This window comes from Bufo gargarizans, chromosome 5 (genome assembly GCF_014858855.1).
Source record: "Bufo gargarizans isolate SCDJY-AF-19 chromosome 5, ASM1485885v1, whole genome shotgun sequence".
Lineage (NCBI taxonomy): Eukaryota > Metazoa > Chordata > Amphibia > Anura > Bufonidae > Bufo > Bufo gargarizans.
The window spans coordinates 454,639,951-454,664,727 of record NC_058084.1 but is presented as its reverse complement, the minus strand read 5'-3'; the positions used below and the strand labels follow the sequence as shown (position 1 = coordinate 454,664,727).

At 46.2% G+C, this 24,777-nt stretch overlaps 1 protein-coding gene across 1 annotated transcript in view; it reads left to right on the top strand.

The window, feature by feature from the left end:
- The first annotated feature begins 13,702 nt into the window (after nt 1–13,702).
- Nucleotides 13,703–24,777, top strand: part of SRI (sorcin) — a 29,269-nt gene continuing 18,194 nt past the window's right edge. The window contains exons 1-3 of the mRNA XM_044293573.1: nt 13,703–13,856; nt 23,984–24,058; nt 24,211–24,280. Coding sequence (XP_044149508.1) covers nt 13,818–13,856; nt 23,984–24,058; nt 24,211–24,280 — 184 coding nt within the window. The 5' untranslated portion in view covers nt 13,703–13,817. The remainder of the gene's footprint in view (nt 13,857–23,983; nt 24,059–24,210; nt 24,281–24,777) is intronic.

The following is a 24,777-nucleotide window of genomic DNA, read 5'->3' as shown; positions in this document are numbered from 1 at the left end:
ATAAATATACTTGCTAATATAGCTTGCACATATCAGAATTTACGGATATTATATGCTTTTTGGCCAGCACATCCAGGCCATATCATACCATTACCAGTGGACTTACCACATATTTTACCAAGTATATTTATTTTATTTTTATTAATTTTATAGATATAGCATTTTGCGTACTTTTAGCCAAATTGATCTGTTTGGGTGTTACTAAAATAAACTACTATTAATTAAACACTGCCGCAATGCCTGCTCTGTGACCCAGATATTAGAGTGCCCACCCTATCAATAACTACTAAATTATCCGAACAAAACTTGCTCCAACCAATGATTTGTCTCGCTTGCCAGTCTATAATTGGGTTATGTCTAGACAACCATGGCAACCCCAAAACTATTGGAGCTGGCAAATCCTTCATGACAAAACAAGAAATAATTTCAGCATGTGAATCACCCACCCTTAAATGAATACCATGAACAATGTGAGTAAGGCTCCTTTGAGAAAGATGGGAAGAATCAATTGCAAAAACATGAATCTCGTTCTCTAACGTGCAAGTACTTAGTCCTAGGTCTTGAAGAAAAAGAAAGTCAATTAGGTTTACCCCAGCACCACAATCAAGGAAAACATCAACAAACACATTTCTAGACTCTAGCGCCACCATAGCTGAAAGGAGAAAACGGGAACTGCAGGGAGCTTGCATACCTGTCTGCTCCACCACACCATTCATACTACCAAGTGTGAGGGGAGTTTTTTTTCTTTTTTTTCTTTTTCTCTTCCACCTGTGGTTTAACATAAGGACAAGAAAAAATAAAATGACCCCTCTTCCCACAATAGTAACATAGATTGTGCACTTTTCGAAAGTCTCTACTATCAGAATGGCAAGATATCTGACCTAGCTGCATGGGTTCCTCCCCTACCCCAGAGTAACAAGCAATATCACCCCGGGCAGCTGGTGAAACAAAACCACACGCGGGAGGAATCCCCTGCACGGAGGGACCCTTACACCTCTCTCTGATACGTCTATCCAAACGTATAGCCAAAGATATTGCATTCTCCAAAGTATCTGGGTATTCATGAAAAGCCAGGGCATCTTTCAACCTTTCAGATAACCCCTGACAAAACTGACTACGTAACGCGGGGTCATTCCACCCCGACTCAGTAGCCCACCTCCTAAACTCTGTGCAGTAAACCTCAGCAGTATGTTTACCCTGTAGTAAGTTATGTAATTTCGATTCTGCCATCGAGACTCGATCTGGGTCATCGTAAATCAATCCCAGGGCTTTGAAAAATTCCTCCACCGACCGGAGGGCCAGAGAACCGGGCGGCAGAGAAAAAGCCCAGGATTGCGCATCACCTTTAAGCAAAGACATGATGATACCCAACCTCTGATCTTCATTACCTGATGAAAATGGACGCAATCGAAAGTACAAATTACATGACTCTTTGAAGCGGAAAAAATCATCCGTAGCCCCTGTAAATTTCTCGGGAAGAGCGACTTTAGGCTCCCCAACAATTTGACCTGTACCTGATGCCAGAACCCTCTGACACTGTGTGACCGAACTACGCAGATCCGCAACCTCTAGGGATAAACCCTGCATGCGGTCAACCAGTGCATCAATTGACGCCATCACAAAAGCACTGAGCAATGGCAGTCACAGTATGGCGGATTATAATGTCACGGCGGACGTGCACTCAGTCTAACAGATAACGCACCAACCAGGCTCTGGACGAGAGACGGGAAGGGTCACCTCCTAGCTTATCCCTGACCTCTTTCCCTGCACAGCCCACATGCAGACCTTGAAGGTAGGTGTGCTGTGTCCTCCAGCCTGGGCTGACAAAACCCTGAACTCCCTGAGATGGTGAAGTGGGGAAATAGGAGCAGCCTGCTTGCACAGAACCTGGATGGGATAGATGACACAAACAACCAAACTAGAAATTACACTTATCTTTGAGAGCAGGAACTGACAGCCAACCTTCCCTCCAAGCTTCCCAGACCACAATGATCAGTATAATCCGCTCAGAGCACTTAGCTGGAGGCCATTTAAACTAATGACTCCACCCAGTGCACCTGATGAGAGGCGTATCCAGCACGGCACCAAAACGAATACTAAACCCGTGCGGCTATCCTGGCTGACCTCCGCACATCGTCAGAGTGGGGCATGACACCTATGGCCTCTTTCACACAACAGGTTTTTTTCCCGTTTACGGGCCATTTTTTGCGCTCCATATACGGTCCGTATACGGAACCATTCATTTCAATGGTCCTGCAAAAAAAAAAAAAAAAACTGAATGTATGCATTCCATTTTTCGTATTTCCGTTCCGTTGAAAGATAGAATATGTCCTATTAAAAAAATAAAGGGCTTTAGATGAGTGAGAGGATCTTTTGGAGGAAGTATCCATAAGGGTTTGAGGGCCACATTAAAATCCCCGGCCAGTATAATAATTCCTTCCCTATGGATTTCCACCAATGAGAGGAGGAATAGGAGCCAATGGGTTTGATCAGTGTTGGGGGCATAGGCATTAACAAAAGTATACAAGGTTTGTCCCACCTGGCCCTTCAATATAATAGAGCAATCCTCCGATCCTATAAATAAATGATAAGCCTCTACGAAAACCAATGCTAACTCCCCTCGAGGCAGCCCCTCCTGCGCCACAATGATACCAGGTGGGGAATCTAGAGAAAGAGAGATTGGGATATTTGCCATGTTTAAAATGAGTTTCCTGAAGGAAAATAATTGAGCTATTTTCTTTTCTCAAGAGAGAGAAAATTTGGCATTTCTTGGAGGGGGACCTCAAACTTTTGACGTTATAAGAAACAATTCTTAAGTCTGCCATAAGGGTTGACTAAATTGAGGGCTATGAAAATTTGAAGCTAGGATGGAGAAATACTTATACCAGATCGAAGAGGAGAAGGAGTCGGGTCTGCCTCGAGAAGGGAGCACCTCATATGGCCATCGGAGGAAAAGACACAGTGATACCGTCCCAAGCAACCCAAGCCTAATAACGGATAAAACTGTAAAAAAAAAACAGGATAATAAGTAATCTGAGCGATAAACATAGTGCAATTGAGTAAAAGGAATGAGAACCTCTGAGGACCTTCTTAGGGGGGGGGGGGGGGGAGAGAAAAGTGACCAATGTTATAGACCTGCAGGTCAATAGAGGTGGTTTAAGCCTCTTAACTTAACAGAGAAGTATTATTATGCTCTAGTGAATGATAGGAATAGATAGAGAAGGAAATACCAGATGGTGAAAAATAAAGTAGATGAGGAGGAAAAGTAGTCATAAGGGCATGACGAAGCAAAAGGATAGTAAGTGTTATGAAAAGAGAGGAGAAATAGGCAATGCCCAGGAAGAGCTACTAAAAAGGTAATAGCATAAATCCAGCCCACGACTTAGGACCAGGGGAGTCAAGTGTCATTCAGAGGCCAAGAGATCCTTTTAGGAGTCAGTGTGGCGGGCGCAGCACTATGAAGTGCGTTTTGAGCTGTTGCATTAGAAGAATTTTGATATCTCTGACTTTTAGTCTAACCAGGCTGTTACTCTGTAATTCCTCTAGAGCCGTTCTATGGAAACAGTAGGTTTAAAGAGCACACCAAATGCTTCAAATAACTTCTTTATTAACTTTTCTTCATATAACACTGCCGCCTTCGCAGCAGATAGTCCATGTACATGTACAAAGATATCTCAAAATGGCGGTATGATTAAGATGGTGGTTCAACTGTTCAATCTTGTCATTCAACATAAAATGGTGGATATTTTTCTCTTCAAGATCTGTACTCTCACTTTAAGATATTTAAGCACTTTATGATCTTTCTGAGAGGTATATCTGAGGTCTAACTAATAGTTCACTTACAGTATGCCGTTAGCAGTGACTATTTGCAGATTGGTTGAATATGATCTGGTATGGTTGTATGCAATATGGAATCTGAATGCTTGCAATTTGTAGCTTGCAATTCTATTTGCAATTGTATGGTTGCAATTGTGGTTTGGTGGAACTATATTGGTCTCTTGTTCCCATAAAACTCAGCTCTTAGCGGAGTGAATGTCTCTTCAGCTCCTGTCTCTGGTGAATAATGATTCTAGCAGCAGGAGCTGGGGGAATTCCCAGACAAGGCTGTGTGTGAGGCTGGCTGTGATTGGTGAAAACTCTTGCTGTGTGAGAAGCTGGCTGTGATTAGTCTAGACTTCTGCCCAGCAACAACAGATTAACACTATGCTTTCTGTTGTTTTTGCTGTGGTACTAGTTCAGCATACAGTTCTAATCACTACATTAACCATAGGAACATTATATAACTGTTCTAAATACCTATGTTGGCCTCTTGCTTCCATAAACACAGCTCTTAGTTGAGTAAATGTCTGGTTAGCTCCTCTCCTCTGGTGTATAATGATTCTAGCAGGGGGAATTTCCCACACAGGCTGAGTGTAAGATTTGCTGTGATTGGCCAAGACTCCTGCTCAGTGTGAGGCTGGCTGTGATTGCTCTTACCTCCAGCTCAGTAACAACATCTTAACTCTATGCTTTTGGTTGTGTCTGCTGTGTCAGTGAGATTACCTTACACTATAAAATGAATCTTAAATGCATATTATCTTTTCTGCTTCTATGAACACAAAATATAACAGTAATATGACATCCAAAACATGATGTCACAGTAAATAACTCAGCTTTTGTCTTTAACACATAAACACAGGAACTGCATTAAGGCTATTGGCATGTCTAGCTGTATACACATATAAGCTATACTAGCAACTTAGGACAGGTCTTAGCTGGCCAGCTACAGTCAGGACGTCGTTCTTCCTCTTGACCCGTTGCTGTTTAGGGGTGGCAGCTTGTTCCCAAGGTTGTAGACTAGGCAGGGCCAGATCCGAGACTCTGTCCCAGTTCTCTATCTCTAGAGGTGGAGTGTCCAAGGCGTTGTATGCTTCAGGGAGGTCAGCAAAAGAAGAGATAATCACAAGCTTGCCAGAAATTGTAAATGCTAATGCAGTACGCCGCCCTGCAGGGTATTGCGATGTGAGGTCACGGTTAATGGGCAAACAAGGGTTACTCACAGTTTGTATGGAGTCCCTGGGCAGGCGTACAGCAGTGATAGAGAGGCTGGCACAGGGGTCCTCTGGGGCACACTCTGTATTTAGGGACCAGGCCTGATGGTGGATGAGGTGCCCTGGATGTTGCAGGTGTTTAATGTGCCTAGGGAAAGGTCCCTTTAAGGTTCGTGATGCCAGTGCCTGTGACGGTGGCACACCGATTTATAGTTGTAATAAGTGAGGAACACAGGTTGTGGTGAACCAAACTTTTTTTTACTGGAAACAGTTCAACTTTATACAATTTGAATTCAGTTCCAATTTACAGCAGCAATCAATAGCAGGATTTATGTCAATGGCAGGTAATGCTCTTTGCAAGATATGCAGAGGGTAAAATTAACACTCACAGACCAGGCTGCACTATTCCTCAGATATCCTGGCTGTCTGTATCCCAAGGCCCGTATGCCCTAATGCTGGCTTTTATCCTTGGTAGCAATCCTCCTCAGGTATATATCTCTTGCTTTAAATTAATAATCCTTCTGCCCCTTCAGCTTACTTGACTAGCTGGAACACTGGCTCTGCTCTGCTGGTGGGAACTGCAGGTTTCTCCCAGGAGGCAAACTCTTCTCTTGGGGTGAATCTTCTGAGCTAACTGAGGCTCAGGAACTTCAGGCAGGCTAGACTGCACTTACTAGCCTCCTGGACTGCCCTGCCCTTCTCTGTCTGGGCCTAACTATATATACTAAGGGCTCTCTAGCTCCCTCTAGTGTCTAGGAGGCTGAACTACACCCTAATAGGCCTGCTACCCAGATAACACAGGGAAATGAACATAAAAAACATCACATTAATACAATAGTCATATTAACCCTTGTGTAGTGCCCACATTTACCTAGTGGGACACTACATACCCCGTTGCTATGACGTTGCCGGTCCTCGGCACAACATAAGGGGCCCGCCCAGCTGGAAACTGCAACCTGAAAGACAAAACGGAAAACAAGCATATACAGTAATCACCACTTTAGCAGTATTAACATATCAAGCAGCTCCACTGGAAAGTGGGGTGAAAAGGGGCGTTGTTCTCTTCTCTCAGGATAGTATAAGGGAACAGGGGGGGCGCTGACCTGGTACAGCGTGTCAAGGATAACCAGGATAGTCCATAATGATAGAAAATGTAAATATAACATAAGTTCCTGGAGGCTCAAAGAACAAAATGAGTCCGTACCAGGGTCTTGTAAATGGTTAAACAGGGGTTTCCCGGGAGGGGCTACCTGGCCCCATAATATAGTCTCCAAATCTCACAGGTGGGTGCCCCTTGGTAGACCGCGTGGACCTCCTTACTGGCAGAGGTTCTTCCTGCCTTGGTTAAGGAGGGTCAGAGAAGTCCACAGGCTCTGGAGCTGTTTCAGGTACCCTCTGGGGCAGGTCATCCTGGGGTTGAGGACTAGCAGGAACCGGAGCTGGTACCACCAAGTTCAACCAGGGTGTGAGAAACCAATGAAGTGGCTCTTTGTCATGTATCAGGTTCTCAACAGCCTGCATAGGATCAGCAGGTTGGGCTGGCAACTCGGGCTCAGGAGACTCCGGCTCAATGTCCTCTGCTGCAAGTTCCCCTTCTATGCAGGGTTTTAAACGATTTCTATGTACAACTTGAGAGCCTTTACCTTCTCTGGAAATTTGATAAATGTGGGCCTCAGCATTAGGGATAGCAGAAATGACATAGGGAATCCTTTCCCACTTACTGTCGAATTTACTGGTTCGATGGTTATTCTTCAACCACACCATGTCTCCTAGAGCTAAAGGTTCCGCATGAGCAGCCAGGTCATAGTCTCTCTGCTGTCGTTCTCAGGCATTTTCCATGCGCTCCAGAACAATCTCCTTAGCATTGAGGAGACGTCTTTGATGCTCCATCACCCAATCAGTCTTTGGTAGTGGATTGATGACATCAGGCACTTGTACATCCAGGGAATTGTCAGCAGGTAGCCTCCCTTGACGACCAAACATCAGATAGAAGGGCGTGTATCTGTGATGCAATGAATTGTGTTGTTATAGGTGTACATGAGTTGTGGCAGCAGAGTAGGCCAATTACCCCTTGTCTCAGGGGGTACTGCTCTCAGCATTTCGATGAGAGTTTGATTCATCTTTTCACAGAGTCCGTTACCTTGCGGATGATAGGCAGTGGTCCGGACTTTCTGGCAATTATGCAGCAGGCACATCTCTTGGAACAACTGTGATTCAAACGCAGACCCTTGATCAGTGAGGATACTCTCTGGGCAGCCGTAGGGCAGGAGGAAATGCTTCCAGAACGCCTCCGCCATAGTCTTAGCTGTCAGGTCTTTCACAGGCACTGCTACGACAAACTTAGTGAAGTGATCAATAATGGTCAAGGCATAAGAATACCCTGAGCGACTTGGCTCCAACTTCACATGATCAATGGCAACAAGTTCTAAAAGAGTTTTACTCACGATAGGATGGAGAGGTGCCCTCTGGTCATGGCGTTCACTTCGCCCCACGGCACAGGCGGTACATTCCCGGCACCATTTCTCAATGTCCTCTCTCATCCCGATCCAATAGAATCTCCTGCGAATGGCAGCCTCGGTCTTCTGCATGCCGAAGTGTCCGGACTGGTTATGGTACATCTCTAACACCAGACTGGCATCTCGACGTGGTATGAGGATCTGATATATCCTATCGCAGGATACTGGATCCAGGCTCCTCCTAAGCAACAGGCCTTTTTGGAGGAAGAGTTGGTGGCAATGTCTCCACAGTCTCATTAGTTCTGGGTCTGCACTCTTCCTGCAGACTCTCTCAGGAGTTCTCCCACTGGTAAGGAAGTCGAGCAGTTCACCGAGGACTCTACTTTCTGACTGGAGCTTGATCCACCTTTCTTGTTCGCCCCTGGACTCAGGAATATTTGATGAAGAGGGATCAGCAGCTGAGTGATTTTCAGTGCGAATATTATCTTGTTGAGCAAACTTGTTGTAAAACACCGGCATCTCCACTTCTTCCCAGGCATCCTTTGGTTCGTCTGGTGCTTCTGTAGTGGGAAGCCAAGACAGGGCATCTGCATTATCATTGGAGCGGCCTGCCCGGTACTTCACAGTGAAGTCATAGTTGGCAAGGCGGAAGGCCCATCTTTGCTCCAGCGCCCTTAACTTGGCTGTATTCAGATGCGCCAGGGGGTTGTTGTCCGTGAAGGCGACAAACGGAGTGGCAGCAAGATAGTCTTTGAATTTTTCGGTCACAGCCCACACTAAAGCAAGGAACTCCAGCTTGAAGGAACTATAATTCTGATCGTTTTTCTCAGCTCCCCTTAGGGATCTGCTGGCATAGGCAATCACCCTCTCTTTGTTGTCTTGCACTTGGGCCAACACGGCCCCCAGGCCTCTTTTACTGGCATCCGTGTAGAGGTGAAACGGCTTCTGATAACCCAGGTAACCCAGGACAGGGGGTTCAGTCAGCTTCTTCTTTAGGAGCTGGAAGGCAATCTCCCGCTCTTCATTCCATTCAACAGGGATAGGAGTCTTTGGACTCTTCTTGGGATGCCCCCTTAGGAGTTCCTGGATCGGATCCGCAATTTGTGCAAAATGCGGGATGAAGCGTCTATAATATCCTTGCAAAGCTGAGGAAAAATCTCACCTCTTTCACGGTGGTGGGAGTAGGCCAATTACGGACAGCAGCAAGTTTATCGGGATCAGGCTGGACTCCTTCGGCACTAACAACGTGCCCTAGATACTTTACTGCTGGTTTCAGGACTTGAAACACTTCAGACAGGTGTTTTAAATGGTCCTCATACGTCTTGAAGTGTATGATGACGTCATCCAGGTATAGTAGTACCGTTTCAAAGTTTCTATGGCCTAAACAACGCTCCATTAACCGTTGGAACGTCCCTGGATCGTTACACAATCCGAACTGCATGTAATTAAACTCAAACAGGCCCATAGGTGTAGTGAAAGCGGTCTTCTCTCGATCCTCTGGGGCCATAGGTACCTGCCTGTACCCGCTAGTTAAGTCCAGAGTGGAAAAATAGGCTGATGACACCAGGGCAGTCAAGGAATCCTCAATGCGCGGTAATGGATAAGCATCTTTGTGGGTGATTTGATTGATTTTTCTAAAATCCACGCAGAACCTTATGCTGCCATCTTTTTTTCGGACAAGAACTAGGGGCGCAGCCAAGGGACTATGACTGTCCCAGATTATGTTACAGTCCTTCATCTCTTGTATCATCTCTTTCACAGACTGATAGGTAGTAGGTGGTCTGTATCTCTCCTTGATAGGAGGATGAGAGCCAGTGGGTATGGTGTGTTTGATTACACTGACCTCTCCGTAGTCCATGGAGTGCTTGCTAAAGGCCTTGTGGTGCTCTTTCACCAGACTCAGGACTCCCTCTATTTGCTCCTTTGGGGTGGATTCGTTCCCCACATGAAGTTCTTCCCACCAGGATACTGAAGAGGCGCTGGCAGGCGCGGTGCTGCTCTGTGCGGTCTGGAACGTCTCCGTGGCAGGCAGACGGATCACATCCTGGAAAGACACCTGGAAAAGCTGAGCAACAGGGCAGTGCTTAAAAACAGTAACGGGGTGATCACCAAAATTAATCAAACGGACAGGCACTTTACCTGGAGACACGGTCACCAGACTTGGCTGTTCGCACGAAGGGATGATTCTCAATTTGAATAGGTTCCACTAGGGCTTGATAGTCCTGGCCCTGGATCCCTAACACAGCACGGCACCACAGGATGATCTGGGAATTTGGAGGCCGAGTTACTGGCCGGTTATCCCGGATCCAGACAGTACAGATTTCTCCTTTACCATTTGCGAACCTTTGCTGAGCACACAGCACACTGATAGTCTTTTGAATGACCCTTTTGGAAGCAGGTGAGGCCGAAGGTATAGTTTGGTTTAAAGCTTCAAGCACTTCGGAGTAACAATTTTTAAAGACATTAGTCCCTAGGATCACAGGGTGTCCTCCTTTATCTCCGGTTTGTACGACAATCACACCTTGCTGTGGTAAGGTGGCTTCTCCCACCTGAAGGGTAGGTTCCCAATACCAATGGACTTTCACTGGCTTGCCGTTGCTGGCGATGATATCTAGCCAGGACTCTGGTGGCTGGGTGAGGAGACTTGAATCCCAGAACTTGTCAAAGGCAAGTCGTTGGATGGTGGTGACCTGAGACCCAGTATCCAGTAGGGCTTCGAAAGGTATCCCGTTGATACATATGTTAATTTTTGGACGGGACCCTTCGTATCTGGGCATCCAGCTTGGATCCTTTGGACCTATTGTTCTATCTCGCGAGGGGCGGTTCTCGGCCTCGGGGGTGGCCCGTTTAACTGCCAACACGTTGATTCAGTATGTCCATATTTTTTACAATAATGACAGACAGGCTGCTTTCTACTTCTAGACCGGTAACTCGGTCGTCCATCAGGTTCCTTAGGGTATACATCTCTATATATAGGTGGGAGCCTTGGGGGAAGGGGGCTTTCATCTTCCAGTAACAATGGTCTCTCCCATTCCTCTATTTTCCTGCACACTTTCTCCAGGCTCTTAGTGAGATGGTTTACCTGCTCCATTAGTGCCGCCGCCACCACATCTGTTACTGGAGCCTGCGTGGCTTGACTGACTCTAGCCGGCCTCACATTGACAGTCTTTGGCTGACAGGCCTGAGGTTCAGGGGAGGCTGCTGGCCCTGCGGCCGGGTTTTGGCCTAGGATACTGATGGCCAGCTCTTTAAAGTCCAAAAACTGACAATTGGGGTATTGAGCCGATGCCCGACAGCATCCTCAGTTGGCCCTTTAAGTGCTCAGTATTTATACCCGCAATGAACTGCTCTGTAAGAGTCCTGTCCTGGTCCTCGCCCTCAATATATTATATTGCAGTCCATGCAATATAATCTTCACACCGCAATTATTACAGTTCTTTGGCCCAGCAGTTTTTCCAATAAACAAGTAGGGCTTGGTCACTTTATGGGCAAATAACGGCACACAGTTTAATTCCACAATGGCGCAGGAATAATCCGTAAATCCTGTTCGTGACGCCAAAATATGCAGTACGCCGCCCTTCAGGGTATTGCGATGTGAGGTCACGGTTAATGGGCAAACGAGGGTTACTCACAGTTTGTATGGAGTCCCTGGGCAGGCGTACAGCAGTGATAGAGAGGCTGGCACAGGGGTCCTCTGGGGCACACTCTGTATTTAGGGACCAGGCCTGATGGTGGATGAGGTGCCCTGAATGTTGCAGGTGTTTAATGTGCCTAGGGCAAGGTCCCTTTAAGGTTCATGACGCCAGTGCCTGTGATAGTGGCACACCGATTTATAGTTATAATAAGTGAGGAACACAGGTTGTGGTGAACCAAACTTTTCTTTACTGGAAACAGTTTAACTTTATACAATTTGAATTCAGTTCCAATTTGCAGCAGCAATCAATAGCAGGATTTATGTCAATGGCAGGTAATGCTCTTTGCAAGATACGCAGAGGGTAAAATCAACACTCACAGACCAGGCTGCACTATTCCTCAGATATCCTGGCTGTCTGTATCCCAAGGCCCGTATGCCCTAATGCTGGCTTTTATCCTTGGTAGCAATCCTCCTCAGGTATATATCTCTTGCTTTGAATTAATAATCCTTCTGCCCCTTCAGCTTACTTGACTAGCTGGAACACTGGCTCTGCTCTGCTGGTGAGAACTGCAGGTTTCTCCCAGGAGGCAAACTCTTCTCTTGGGGTGAATCTTCTGAGCTGAGGCTCAGGAACTTCAGGCAGGCTAAACTGCACTTACTAGCCTCCTGGACTGCACTGCACTTCCCTGTCTGGGCCTAACTATATATACTAAGGGCCCTCTAATGTCTAGGAGGCTGAACTGCACCCTAATAGGCCTGCTACCCAGATAACACAGGGAAATGAACATAAAAACATCACATTAGTACAATAGTCATATTAACCCTTGTGTAGTGCCCACATTTACCTAGTGGGACACTACACTAAACCAAAAGGGAAGGTCCAGCGGTATAGGATCCTTTTCTCCCTGAGAAGGCTTGTGAGCGGTTTAAGGGCTCTCCTCTTCAGTAAAGTATGGGGGGAGAGGTCTTGATAAATTGATATAGGAGCATCGCCCAGCATTACATTGTCCATTGACCTAGCAGCAGCGAGAATCATCTCCGTGTCTTGAAATTTCAGGAATCGGCATATAATGTCCCTTTGGGGTGTTGGCGAAGTGCTCTGTGAGCCCTTTCAATTATAATGGCGGATGCTTTATCCTCACCCAGTAGTGTTGTAGCAATCTGTATAATCGCAGCAAGAATATCATTTGCCGCCACTGTTTAAGTCGGAGATTATTTCTCCTGCTGCGGTTTTCTTTGTCTTCCAGAGCCGCATATAAAGAGTTAATGTGAGATTGGCACAAGGTGAGAGACTGGGAGACTGCTGCATGGTGCTCAATACAAGATGCCTGTACCCTGTGGCCGATATGTTGTATCTCTTGGACCACCGTCAACCTATGTTTAATCGGCCCCAACGCCTCCTCAAATGCCTGTTTGATAAAGCGGCGTGAGACCGGGAGGCTCTGTATTTTCCTCTCCCTCGCTTTCTCCATCCGACATACCGTCTGTAGCTGCTTCCCGGGAGCCGCACGCTGCCGCCGCCATCTTGGCCTCTTTAGGAGCCGGAGCGCCCGGTTATTTCTTCAGGTATTTCGTCATACCAGACGGCTGGGATGCAGTTTTGGTGGTTGCCCCCGTCCCCTGGCCTGGGTCCTCCAATCTTGACCATCTCTGCTTCTGTGTGCTCAATATAGCCGCCTCCACAGCAGACTGCGATCCGGAGCTCAGCAAGACGCGGCCATCAGGCTCGAGTGCTGGCTCCAGCTCCCCCCCCCCCCCCCAAACTATCTGTATGGTTTTTATCTGTATATTGTACCACAACTTCATTATTTTGTCCTTAAAATATATGTAATCCGCTGATTTATATGCTAATATTTAAATGGATAGCGAAACGCAAGAAAACATTTGTCCCAGGGGCTCCACAGTAGCCGACCCCCGGCTGCTGCGGTTGTGACGGAGTCAATAATTATGCTTTGGGCGGAGTTAGAGGTGTGGTCTAGTGTGAAAAAAAACTGCCGTGATGCACGCCGAAAATATTGTCCCTCTTTGCGATTTTCAAAAGATGGGAGGGTATGAAAGCGGGAAGCGAAAAACGAAAATGAAAAGATGAAAAAAATCGCAATGGGTGCTGAAGGGGTTATTGGCCCACGTTTTTGTTCTACATTTAACATATACATTGGGGGGGGGGGGGGTAATGCTATGAAAAGTTGTGCTTTTCAAAAAAAGACGTAGTGTGAAACCCCCCCAGTCTGCTGATGGAGCGAAAATCTAAAGCACCCATCCTGTACTAATATAACTTCACCCCATCATATAGAAAACCGGCAGCGATGCAAAATAGCACCACAGCTACTAAGGGTGAGGCTTTAGTGGTTGCTCCGGCAACGCCCCATCCTCTATCAAAACACCATTAAGTGGGCGGGGTTTTTACGTCACTAATAGCCCGGGACAGAGAAGGGTGCGGTTTAACGTCACTACGTGTAAGCCCCGCCTACCCCAGCTAGCGATCTAAGAAGAGGGCGTGGTTTCTATCGGCTAGTTACTAAATGTCCCGCCCATCTGAGCTGCCCGGGGAAGCTGATAGACTCGTTTCAGGCTGACCTCGCCCCGCCCCTCCTGGAGGCCCCGGGGAAGGGTGGGCGTGGCTTCGTGTGGATGTGTTATTAGGGTGAGGTTCCGGGCAGTGCACTAGTAGTGTGGACATCTCTACAGCCGGCAGCCATGGCTTATCAAGGAGGGGGTTACTACCCGAACCCAGGGGTGAGTCCTGCGCAGGGTTCATTTACTTTTGGGCAGGTTCATCCTGTTACTATCTCAGAACACCGGCACACAGGGGGTTAACCGTGTATGCAGTGTAATATTCTGGTGCTTTTTTTTTTATAACTATGCAGTATATTGTGCATGGTCAGGTCACCAGGAGCAGAAGGGGTTAATGATATTGCATGCTATAGGGTGGGCTTTGCATGCATTATTATATGTAATCTGCCCTGGGTGGGTGCAGACTGGTCCCCAGAGCTTGCACTCTGAGTGTGGAGTGATGCAGAGGATGTGGTTTGTGGTATGGTCCCTGAGTGCGGCTGGGTCAGTGCCCGCATCTTCTAGGTTGCCGTCCTCTATGGATGGTGAAGAGGTCAATGATGAAGTGGTGGGAGGTCATTTAAAGGGGATGTCTATAATGCCTGCAGAAGAGATCTTGGGGGTCGGCCAGCCAAGCAGAGTATTTAATTGTGCATGCGCAGCCGCCCTCCATTCATTTCTATGGGGCTGTGGAAATTATTGCCGTCTGCCCGTTAGAAATAAATGGGAGCATGGCCTGCATGCGCGGTACGCTCCCATTCATTTCTATGGGAGAGGCGGGGATTAGCGCTTGGTGGTGGATGGACCCCGGGAAATCTGGGGTCCTCCAGCCACAGTGCTCCACGCTCCGTTCTCGATATAGGTGTGGGACCTGAACCTATCAGACAATGGGGGGTTTATCCTAGCGATATGCCCCCATTGTCTGAGATGAGAAAACCCCTTTAAAAAAGAAAAATCTTGTGTATCAGTAATATAGCGTAAGTTGTCAGAGCCGGGGTCTGAAGTTGGAATTTCCTACTCGCTGCAGTAATTTCTGGGAGCCTTAAAGGGTTTGTCCGGTTAGAACGACTTATTACCTATCCACAAGATGGGGGGGCAAGACCGCTGGGGCCCCTGCAAATTACAAGAACATGCTCCCTGCCCTGTGCTCCACCACCTGAATGGAGTCGGTGCTCGACAGGTGCATAAAGAATGTGGAGCAGCAGGGCGCATGCGTGGCCACCTCTCCATTCAGATGGGGAACAAAGGGTCCCTGCTCTGGGTCCCAGATCTCCACTAATCAGATAATTCTCCCCCCCCCCAATCTACAGTCTTGTGCCCAGTGTGACTGAAACCAGTGACTGACTAATGGTGGCAGGTGTAGCCTGGCACGTCACTGCTGCCTCCAGGTAAAAAAAAGACCAGAGGCAGGGGAGCGGTGGGGCTATGTGCCGTTTTCCTTTTTTTTTTTTTCGCGGACCCGTTGACTTTTAATGGGTCCGTGGAAAAATCGGAAATTGCACCGTTTAGCAGTCGCATCCGTGTTTCCTGGCCGTGAAAAAAATGACCTGTCCTATTTTTTTTTTCACGCCCAACAGTTCACGGACCCATTCAAGTCAATGGGTCTGTGAAAAATCACGGATGCACACAAGATTGTCGTCCGTGTCCGTTTTTTCCTATCATTTCAATGGTAAACTTGACTTAGATTTTTTTTTTTTCCTTTTTCATGTCCGTGGATCCTCCAAAAAACAAGGAAGACCCACGGACGAAAAAACGGTCACGGACCTACGGACCCCGTTTTTGCGGACCTTAAAAAATAAAACTGTCGTGTGCATGAGGCCTAACAGATATTAAAGGGGTATTCAGGTTTACATGAAGTTACCCCCTTTCCCGTGGATTATTATATCGGTGGGGTCCTACTGCTGGGACCCACCACTGATCACAAGAATGGAGGCCCTGTGCCACCTGAAATGAACGAAGTGAATCATCGTACATGCGTGCAGAAGATCCATTCATTTCTGTGGGAATTGAATGGAGCGACCATGCGCATGAACGGCCTTTCTACAACAGTGCAGGCTTAGCATGGGTGTCTCTTGCCGAGTGGTGCAGTGGTCCTGGCCGTTAGAATCTCTATCGCTTAGCTGCTTCAACGCAGTGGTCAGTAGCTACCGCAGCATCTAAGTTATTTCATAGAAGGGGGCACCTTCGGTCACCTATTGGCGCCCTCCACGAATGCAATCATTGGGTGTCGGTGCCTTTACATGGCAGTTGAGGTCAAAGGTCACAGGTAGCGTTGAGCAAACTTGCGATTTGCAAGTTCAGGTTATTTAAGAATTCCGTTACCACGGACCATACCGGAATTCTATGACGGCATGCACCACGGAAGCCTATAGGAGGCATTCCGTATCGCATTCCCTCATAATAGTCTATGCTGGCCTCTTATAGGCTTCGGTGGTACATGCCGTCGTAGAATTCCGTGGTAACAAAAATCCATTACGGAATTCTTAGATAACCCAAACGCGGAATTTAAAAGTTCACTCAACACTAATCACAGGTCAAAATCTGCTCGTGGAACCAACATGGGACAAATAAAGTTAAATAACATTTTGATTTAAAAAAAAAAAAAACTGTTCGGAGTATTTTTTCCCTTTACAAAAAATAATGTGGAAAAAAAGAATTGAGAAAATAAAATTCGCTCCACACTCTTACATAACAACCGGAGTTAGGATGTAATTCATCCTGCACAGTGAATGACTTAAAATGAAAAAAAAATCCCAGAATTGCTGTTTTTTGCTTCCCAAAAAAAAAGTATCATGCCTTCACACAGCTCTGACGTAAGAAGAATAAAGAATGTATGGGTTTTGGAAGGCGGTGATGCAAAAAAGGATTTTTTTTTTTTTTATTGCGCCAAATTAAAACGTAAAAAAAATGCCTTCACACGCGGCAGATTTTGAGGCAGAAATTTCCTTGGCTGAAAATCCGTTCCATTCCCCCTCAATGCGGCTTGCAGAAATCCATGTGTGTGCGGCCTTATTCAAATGAATGGAACTGATTTTCAGTTGCAGAATTTTCTGCCGCCTGTGAACGCGCCCCTATAGCTTTTGGAATGCAATAATGGGGGGAAAAAAATCGCTTGGTCATAAGGCCTGGTCTCTAAGGGGTTAATGCCCTCTTGTTGCTAGAAACACTGTTTACCAGCCATATAACTAACTAGTGTTTGCTCTCGCTGGCCTTTGACTGTAGATGAATAATGAGTTGTCTACGTTCCAAGGGGTAGGTTGTCATTGTCGTTAACTTAGGCGTGACAATCTCACCTTAAAGGAGCGACGTGAAAGCCCAGTGGGTGCATTCTACCGTCACTTCCCGGTGTCATGCGATGTCTCCTCTAGAAAATCCAGACATTGAATTTCCCTTTTTTATGACCTCTCTGGTTATGTAGATAACAGGAGATGGTTCTTACAGCTGGACTTTGGCTAGGTCCTCAGTAGTTTTCAGCAGTTGGGCGTAGTTGCGTTTTTAGCGTGTTCACGTAAGGATCTCTTCAGTGGAGAGTAGGACTTCCTACATCTAATAGGATCTGCTCGGTCTCGGACCAGACATTGGCCCATTGCCTTTTTTTTTTTTTAAGGCGTGAATGAACCCACATGAATCTGGTGGGCTGACCAGCGCAAATGTGTCTGCGGTCTCCAGTCAGTGTATAGCCCTTCACTGACCATGGTGGTCATTTCTACTGCCAGTAAATAAAAGGGAGGAATGGGGTGCTGTAATGGGGGTCTGCCCAGGCAGAGCCTGACACAGGGGCAGTAATGTGGCGGTAAGCACAGAGCCATGACTGCCATGAGGAGGAGTCTTAACTCTTAGGCATCTGTCAGCAGATTTGTCCCTATGACACTGGCTGACCTGTTACATGTGCGCTTGGCAGCTGAAGACATCGGTGTTGGTCCCATGTTCATATGTGCCCGCATTACTGAGAAAGATAATGTTTTAATATATGCAAATGAGCCTCAAGGAGCAATGGGGGTGTTGTCGTTACATCTAGGGGTTCTGCTCTTTCTGCAACTGCTGTTCCCTCTTCGCTTTGACAGGACCAGGCATCGCATCTGCCTGGTCCTGTCAATCAAAGTACAGAGGGCGTGGCAGTTGCAGAGACTTCTGGTGTAACTGGAACGCCCCCGTTGCTCCTAGAGGCTCATTTGCATATATGGAAACATCATATTTTTTCTTCAGCAATGTGGGCACATAGGAACACGGGACCAACACAGATGTCTTCGGCTGCCAAGCGCACATGTAACAGATCAGGCAGTGTCATAGGTATAAATCTGCTGACAGATGCCCTTTACAAAAATCCTAACGGCGGGCAGTAGCGAGAGTGCGGCTGTGACCACGTGTGCAGACATCGGGGAGTGCTGGTAGAGTACTAGGCCCAACCCAAACCACTGGGCAAAAGAGCCATCAGTTGTACTGCAAGAGCTGTGTTCTGCTCGGGGAAGCTTTTCTCTTACATATTGCATCACTCATGGAGCAGAATCGCTGACGGTACAATTCCCTCTTGCTCTCCCGGTTTACAGGATTATAAATAGCATTTTATGTCGGTGGACTTTGAATGCAGTCGCAGGTTCATTTACATTGTACTTGTCTTTTATTGAGTGTTATTACTGACCATAAATATGGGAACACCTTTTAAGGAGAGCTTCCCTGTGCGATAAGGCATATCTTATTGCCTCGCACGCTGCTGGTAATGGTGACAAAGGTGCAGAGGACAAGATTTTCAGGGTTGTCATGGGAATCATATAATGTCTATATCCTTGTAGACAAGGACATAACTAGCAAAAGGAAAAATAACCGACCTATGTCTGAGCAACATTAAAGAGGTTGTCCAGGGTTTTTTTTTTTTTTTTTTTAAATCCCCCTCCCCCTCCAAAATCCCAGCAGTACCTGGACAGAGATTTATATGTACCTGCTCCCCCGACTCCATGGCTGTCGGGCTGTTTTCACTGAACTTCTGGTCCCTTCCTTTCAACCTCTGCACGGACAGAGCCACGCACGCCGCCACAGCTGTGACTTACCCCCCAAGACTCGTGTGACCTGGCCGTGATGTGCTGCTTGGGAACCAGTCACCGCTAAGACCGGTCATTGGCTACAGAGGCATATGTGCCCCCTTGTTTGACTATATATATATATATATATATATATATATATATATATATATATATATATATATATATATATATATATATATATATATATATATATATATATATATATATATATATATATATATATATATATATATATATATAAATTTTTTTTTATTTTGTACAGTCCAGAGGTCTTGTCAATAAAATGGCTGTTGATGGAGGGTCACGTGACCAGGCAAATCACCTCCATGTGATGTCTCCTCCATTCCAATAGAGGACATCACATGGAGGTGATCTACTTGGTCACATGATCCTCCATCAGCAGCCATCTTATGGACAACACCTTTACATGTTTATTGTGTGTTTTTGGATGCTTTTGCACCTCGCATGACAAGACAAAACAGCTTAGGCTACTTTTACATCTGCACTTTCCCTTTCCGCTATGGAGATCCGTCATAGGATCTCAATAGCGGAAGAAAACGCTTCAGTTTTGTTCCCATTCATTGTCAATGGGAACAGAACTGAACAAAACAGAGTGCACCAGAATGCATTCCGTTCCGTTTGGTTGCGTCCCCATCACGGACAGAATAATGCTGCAAGCACCGTTTTTCTGTCTGCGATGTGGTGCGGATCAAGACGGCTCCATCTTGACTCACGCATGTAAGTCAATGGGGACTGATCCGTTTTTCTCGGACGCAATAGAAAACTGATCCGTCCCCCGTTGACTTTCAATGGTGTTCATGACTGATCCGTCATAGCTATATAAGACCTAATGCAACCGGATCCATTCATGACAGATGCAGACGGTTGTATTATCGTGACTGAAGCGTTTTTGCTGATCCATGACTGATCCAGCAAAAATGATGGTGTGAAAGTAGCCTTAGGTGAAAAGGGGCATTGCTTTGCGGAAATAGGTGCGGCTTAAAATGCACCATGTGCCAAATTTTTGGCGCAATAGAAGCCAACCAATAGATGGCGTAAGTTTAGACAGGATTAGTAAATCCACCCCATGGTGCTCACGTTCATAGCTGTGTGATGCATGGGTTGTCTGCTATTGCATCTGAACGATACATAGAAGTGAATGGTGATGAGTTGCAATACCATGTCCTGCCTGTTGACAGGTGTGGCGCTCATTCTGTAACTGTTTATTTTATTTTTCCGTTAAAGAAATGGCTATTTTTGTTCCTTGCGCTTTGTAGCAGGAGATGAGCACATCTTGCAGATTGATGTATAAAGAAGGGTCTTGGGTCTTTTATTGTCCGCTGTGAACTGGTGCAGACTGGTTACACTGGACAGGACGCAGAAACTTTTTCTTATCTAGCAATCCCATTTTCTAGTTCTTTTGTCAGCGGCTACTGATGAAATTCCATGTCCGCCCACAGGAAACCTGACGTTATCAGATTACATCAGTGTGTATCCTGCTGCTCGCCCCCCTCCCTCACCTGCCATAGTACTCGGCATGGATGTCCGACATTTATGACCGGCATATAAGGCTTATAGATTTCAGGGTGGTCTGTAACCATGGAAACAAGTGGTGTATAATGTCGCAAAATCTTACAGAACCATGGTGTACACCGGACTTTGACTTTTTTTTTAACTTTTATTTTTTTGTTTACAGGGGATGAGAAATTAATAGATATAAAGTAATGTCGCACTCGAATGGGGTGGAGATCCAACAGAGGTGCTCCCACTAACAGACAACACCCAGTCTGATAAAAGTAGATATGATAAAGGAATAGAAGTGGGGCACTCTCTAAAGTAAAGGGATCTTTAATTAAAGTAAAATACAATAAATTGACAGTATATAATGGACAATAAAATTCAACAATATTTAAGAGAGCAGAGGATAAATTGTTAATAAAAGCGGTAAGAATTCAGCGGTAGGTAAAACCTAAAACTAAAATAAAATCAGCATAAATATAGATCCCAATACCAGTTAGTTGGTGTTAATCCCCCCCCACTAAGGAAAGTAAGGATACTGTGAGACTGAGGAGGCCTGGACATTACCATAAGAGTAACGAATTGCCAAATCAAGCACTACTATACGGGAGATATTAAGACCGCGTGCAGCAAACAATTCGATTGGCGCGAAAATTCGAATCTGAACCAACAGCCCTTGAGACCGGGACCCTAAAGGAAAGTACGCCGAGTCGAGGGCTCACTGTCCAGCACAAAGACCTCCTGGTAAGACTACGCATATCCTATACAAGCGATTGCTTTTCAATTAAATACAGCGGGACGCCTCTGTGCTTACAAGCAGCTACAACATTGTCTGCTCAAATTATCGAAAGTTATATATGCTTGGAACTCTGGCCACCACTATACACATGTCCAAACATTATTTCGTAAGCCGACTATCCTATTCGGCAGTTTGCGATCATTCACATTATGAAAATTTCGCATTGACTATTTATTCATGTATACAAGAGACTGGTCATAATCGGAAGCAAGCGATTATTCGATTATTTATTTTCTCAATATTTCACATGTGAACAAACGCATCCAGTTACCACCAGTGGACAACAAGATTTTTATGAATATTCAAATTTATCCTTTTTATAAATTTATATTAAGGCTGCACGATAAATCGAAAAAACAATCGAATCGCGATAATCGGCAAATGCGATATGGCGATTTGGCCGACCTGAAAATGCTGCGATTATATATAAAGGGGCCCTGCGCACATAACTGCCTTTTGCGTGTAAAGTGTTTTACTAGTGTGTGTGTGTGTGTGAGTGAAACAATCTCTCTCCTAACAGGTCCGGCCTCTGTACTCACTATGAATGCAATGCTCTGCAGCGAGGTGGCGGCCGGCGCGTGACTGACGTCACTTAGTAACGCTCCTCCCACTAACAGGAAGCAGGAGCGTTACTAAGGGCTCTTTCACACCTTCGTTATTATCTTCCGGCATAGAGTTCCGTCGTCGGTGCTCTATGCCGGAAGAATCCTGATCAGGATTATACTAATGCATTCTGAATGGAGTGAAATCCGTTCAGGATGCATCAGGATGTCTTCAGTTCCGGAACGGAACGTTTTTTGTCCGGAAAAAATGCTGCAGCATGCTGCGCTTTTTGCTCCGGCCCAAAAAACGGAAGACTTGCCGCAAGGCCGGATCCGGAATGAATGTCCATTGAAAGGCATTGATCCGGATCCGGCCTTAAGCTAAACGTCGTTTCGGCGCATTGCCGGATACGACGTTTAGCTTTTTCTGAATGGTTACCATGGCTGCCGCGACGCTAAAGTCCTGGCAGCCATGGTAAAGTGTAGCGGGGAGTAGCATACTTACCATCCGTGCAGCTCCCGGGGCGCTCCAGAGTGACGTCAGGGCGCCCCAGGCGCATAGATGACGTGATCGCATGGCACGTCATCCATGCGCATGGGGCGCTCTGACGTCACTCTGGAGCGCCCCGGGAGCCGCACGGATGGTAAGTATACCGCTCCCCCGCTCCCCGCTCCTACTATGGCAACCAGGACTTTAATAGCGTCCTGGGTGTCATAGTAACACTGAAAGCATTTTGAAGACTGATCCGTCTTCAAATGCTTTCAGTACACTCGCGTTTTTCCGGATCCGGCGTGTAATTCCGGCAAGTGGAGTACATGCCGGATCCGGACAACGCAAGTGTGAAAGAGGCCTAAGTGACGTCAGACGCGCCGGCCAGCTCGCTGCAGTGCATTGCATTCATAGTGAGTACAGAGGCCGGACCTGTTAGGAGAGAGATTGTTTCACCCACACACACACACTAGTATAACACTTTACACGCAAAAGGCAGTTATGTGCCCAGTTTAGGACACATGAGGGGGACCAGCATAAGATGCTATGTCTTAAGCTGGCCCCCCTCATGGCCCTATGTGTCCTCCATACGTCCCCCTATAACGGTGTCCTCCATACGTCCCCCTATAACGGTGTCCTCCATACGTCCCCCTATAACGGTGTCCTCCATACGTCCCCCTATAACGGTGTCCTCCATACGTCCCCCTATAACGGTGTCCTCCATACGTCCCCCTATAACGGTGTCCTCCATACGTCCCCCTATAACGGTGTCCTCCATACGTCCCCCATATATAACGGTGTCCTCCATACGTCCCCCATATATAACGGCGCCCTGCACAGATGGGCCCTCATATATAACGGCGCCCTGCACAGATGGGCCCTCATATATAACGGCGCCCTGCACAGATGGGCCCTCATATATAACGGCGCCCTGCACAGATGGGCCCTCATATATAACGGCGCCCTGCACAGATGGGCCCTCATATATAACGGCGCCCTGCACAGATGGTCCCCCATATATAACGGCGCCCTGCACAGATCCCCCCACAACTATGTCATACCCAGCCGCGTCAACGGCTCATATGGGAAAATCCAAGCAAATAGACCTCTAGCACAATTCCTTTAAAATATCGCATCGCATATCGTTATCGCAATTTTTAGGGCCCTAATCGCAATCGCACAAAATTCCCATATCGTGCAGCCCTAATTTATATATTGGGATCTATATTTATGCTGATTTTATTTTAGTTTTAGGTTTTACCTAGCGCTGAATTCTTACCGCTTTTATTAACAATTTATCCTCTGCTGTCTTAAATATTGTTGCATTTTATTGTCTTTTATATACTGTCAATTTTCTTGTATTTTACTTTAATTAAAGATCCCTTTACTTTAGAGTGACCCACTTCTATTCCTTTATCAGGGGATGAGAAATGTTCCCCTTAGGCTAAATGCACACAATCAGGATTTTCCACACTGTAGGTCATGTACATTGTTTTCTATGAGAATTTAAAATTCTCATGTACCCGATGCAGGTTTTTTCCATGCTCATTTTAAAATCCACAGCATGTCAATTTTTTTTTTTTTTTTTTTTTTTTCCCTGACCGGATTTCATGTAGATTTTCTCCTTTCGTTTCAATGGGGAGAGTAAAATCTGCATGGAAATCCGCACCAATTGATGCAGATCGTCCTCGCAGATTTCAGTGCGGATTCTCCACACATACGGTAAATCCTGATTGTTTGCATTTATCCTGAATGTACTATATCTGATTCCATTCTTCTCTGTCCTGCTGCTAATGTACTACAACCCCTAACATGTTGTGTACAGCGGTGGGGGGGGGGGGGGGAGACTACTGATAAGTATACTACATTGAATCCAGTCATCTTCCCATATCTTGTGTGTAACGGTTTTATTTCTTTTGCAGTATGGCGCTGCCCCGGGCGGTGGATACCCACAGCAGGATCCCATGTATGGCTATTTTTTAGCTATTGCAGGCCAGGTAAATAATTCAGTAGTTCTGTGTGCACAAGGTGGAGAATGGAGAGCGGGCCACGCACGTACGCCGCTCCTTCCATTTACTACTTTGGGAGTCCCTGAAACCACCGATAACGTGTATTAGTCTGTATTGTGACCATTGTTCTTTCATTCAAGGATGGGCAGATAGACGCTGAGGAGCTGCAGAGATGTCTGACCCAAAGTGGCATGTCGGGAGGATATAAACGTAAGTGTCTGGGAATATACGTGTATCATGGCGTAGCTGGTGGAAGGAATAGTAGGAGAGGAGCCAAAAGCAACCAATCAGATTCCTCCTTTCATTCTTCAAATTCCCCCATTGGAGAATCAAAGCAGTGATCTGATTGGTTGTCATGGGCAATGGCTTCCAAAGAAGTAGAACAGTTGCCCAAAGTAGCCAATCGGATTCCTCCTCTCATTTTTCAAATGCCCTTTGGAAAATCAAAACAGCGACCTGATTGGGCAGCTGCTCCCCTTTTCCTTTTCTCTAGTTTGTGTGAATGTTGCCTGTTATTCTAGTACAGGAGTTGCCTTTTTCCTGAAATATTAGGAAAATTAATAGAATAAAATACATGGGGTGTACTACTGTCTAAGCTATAAAGGTCGTACCATTTTATGATATATTTTGTGTCAATTCCTGTCAGTTTTCAAGATCTCTGCTTGCTGTCTTTCACGCCAGCTCGCGGTGCTGTTAAAATTCTCTTG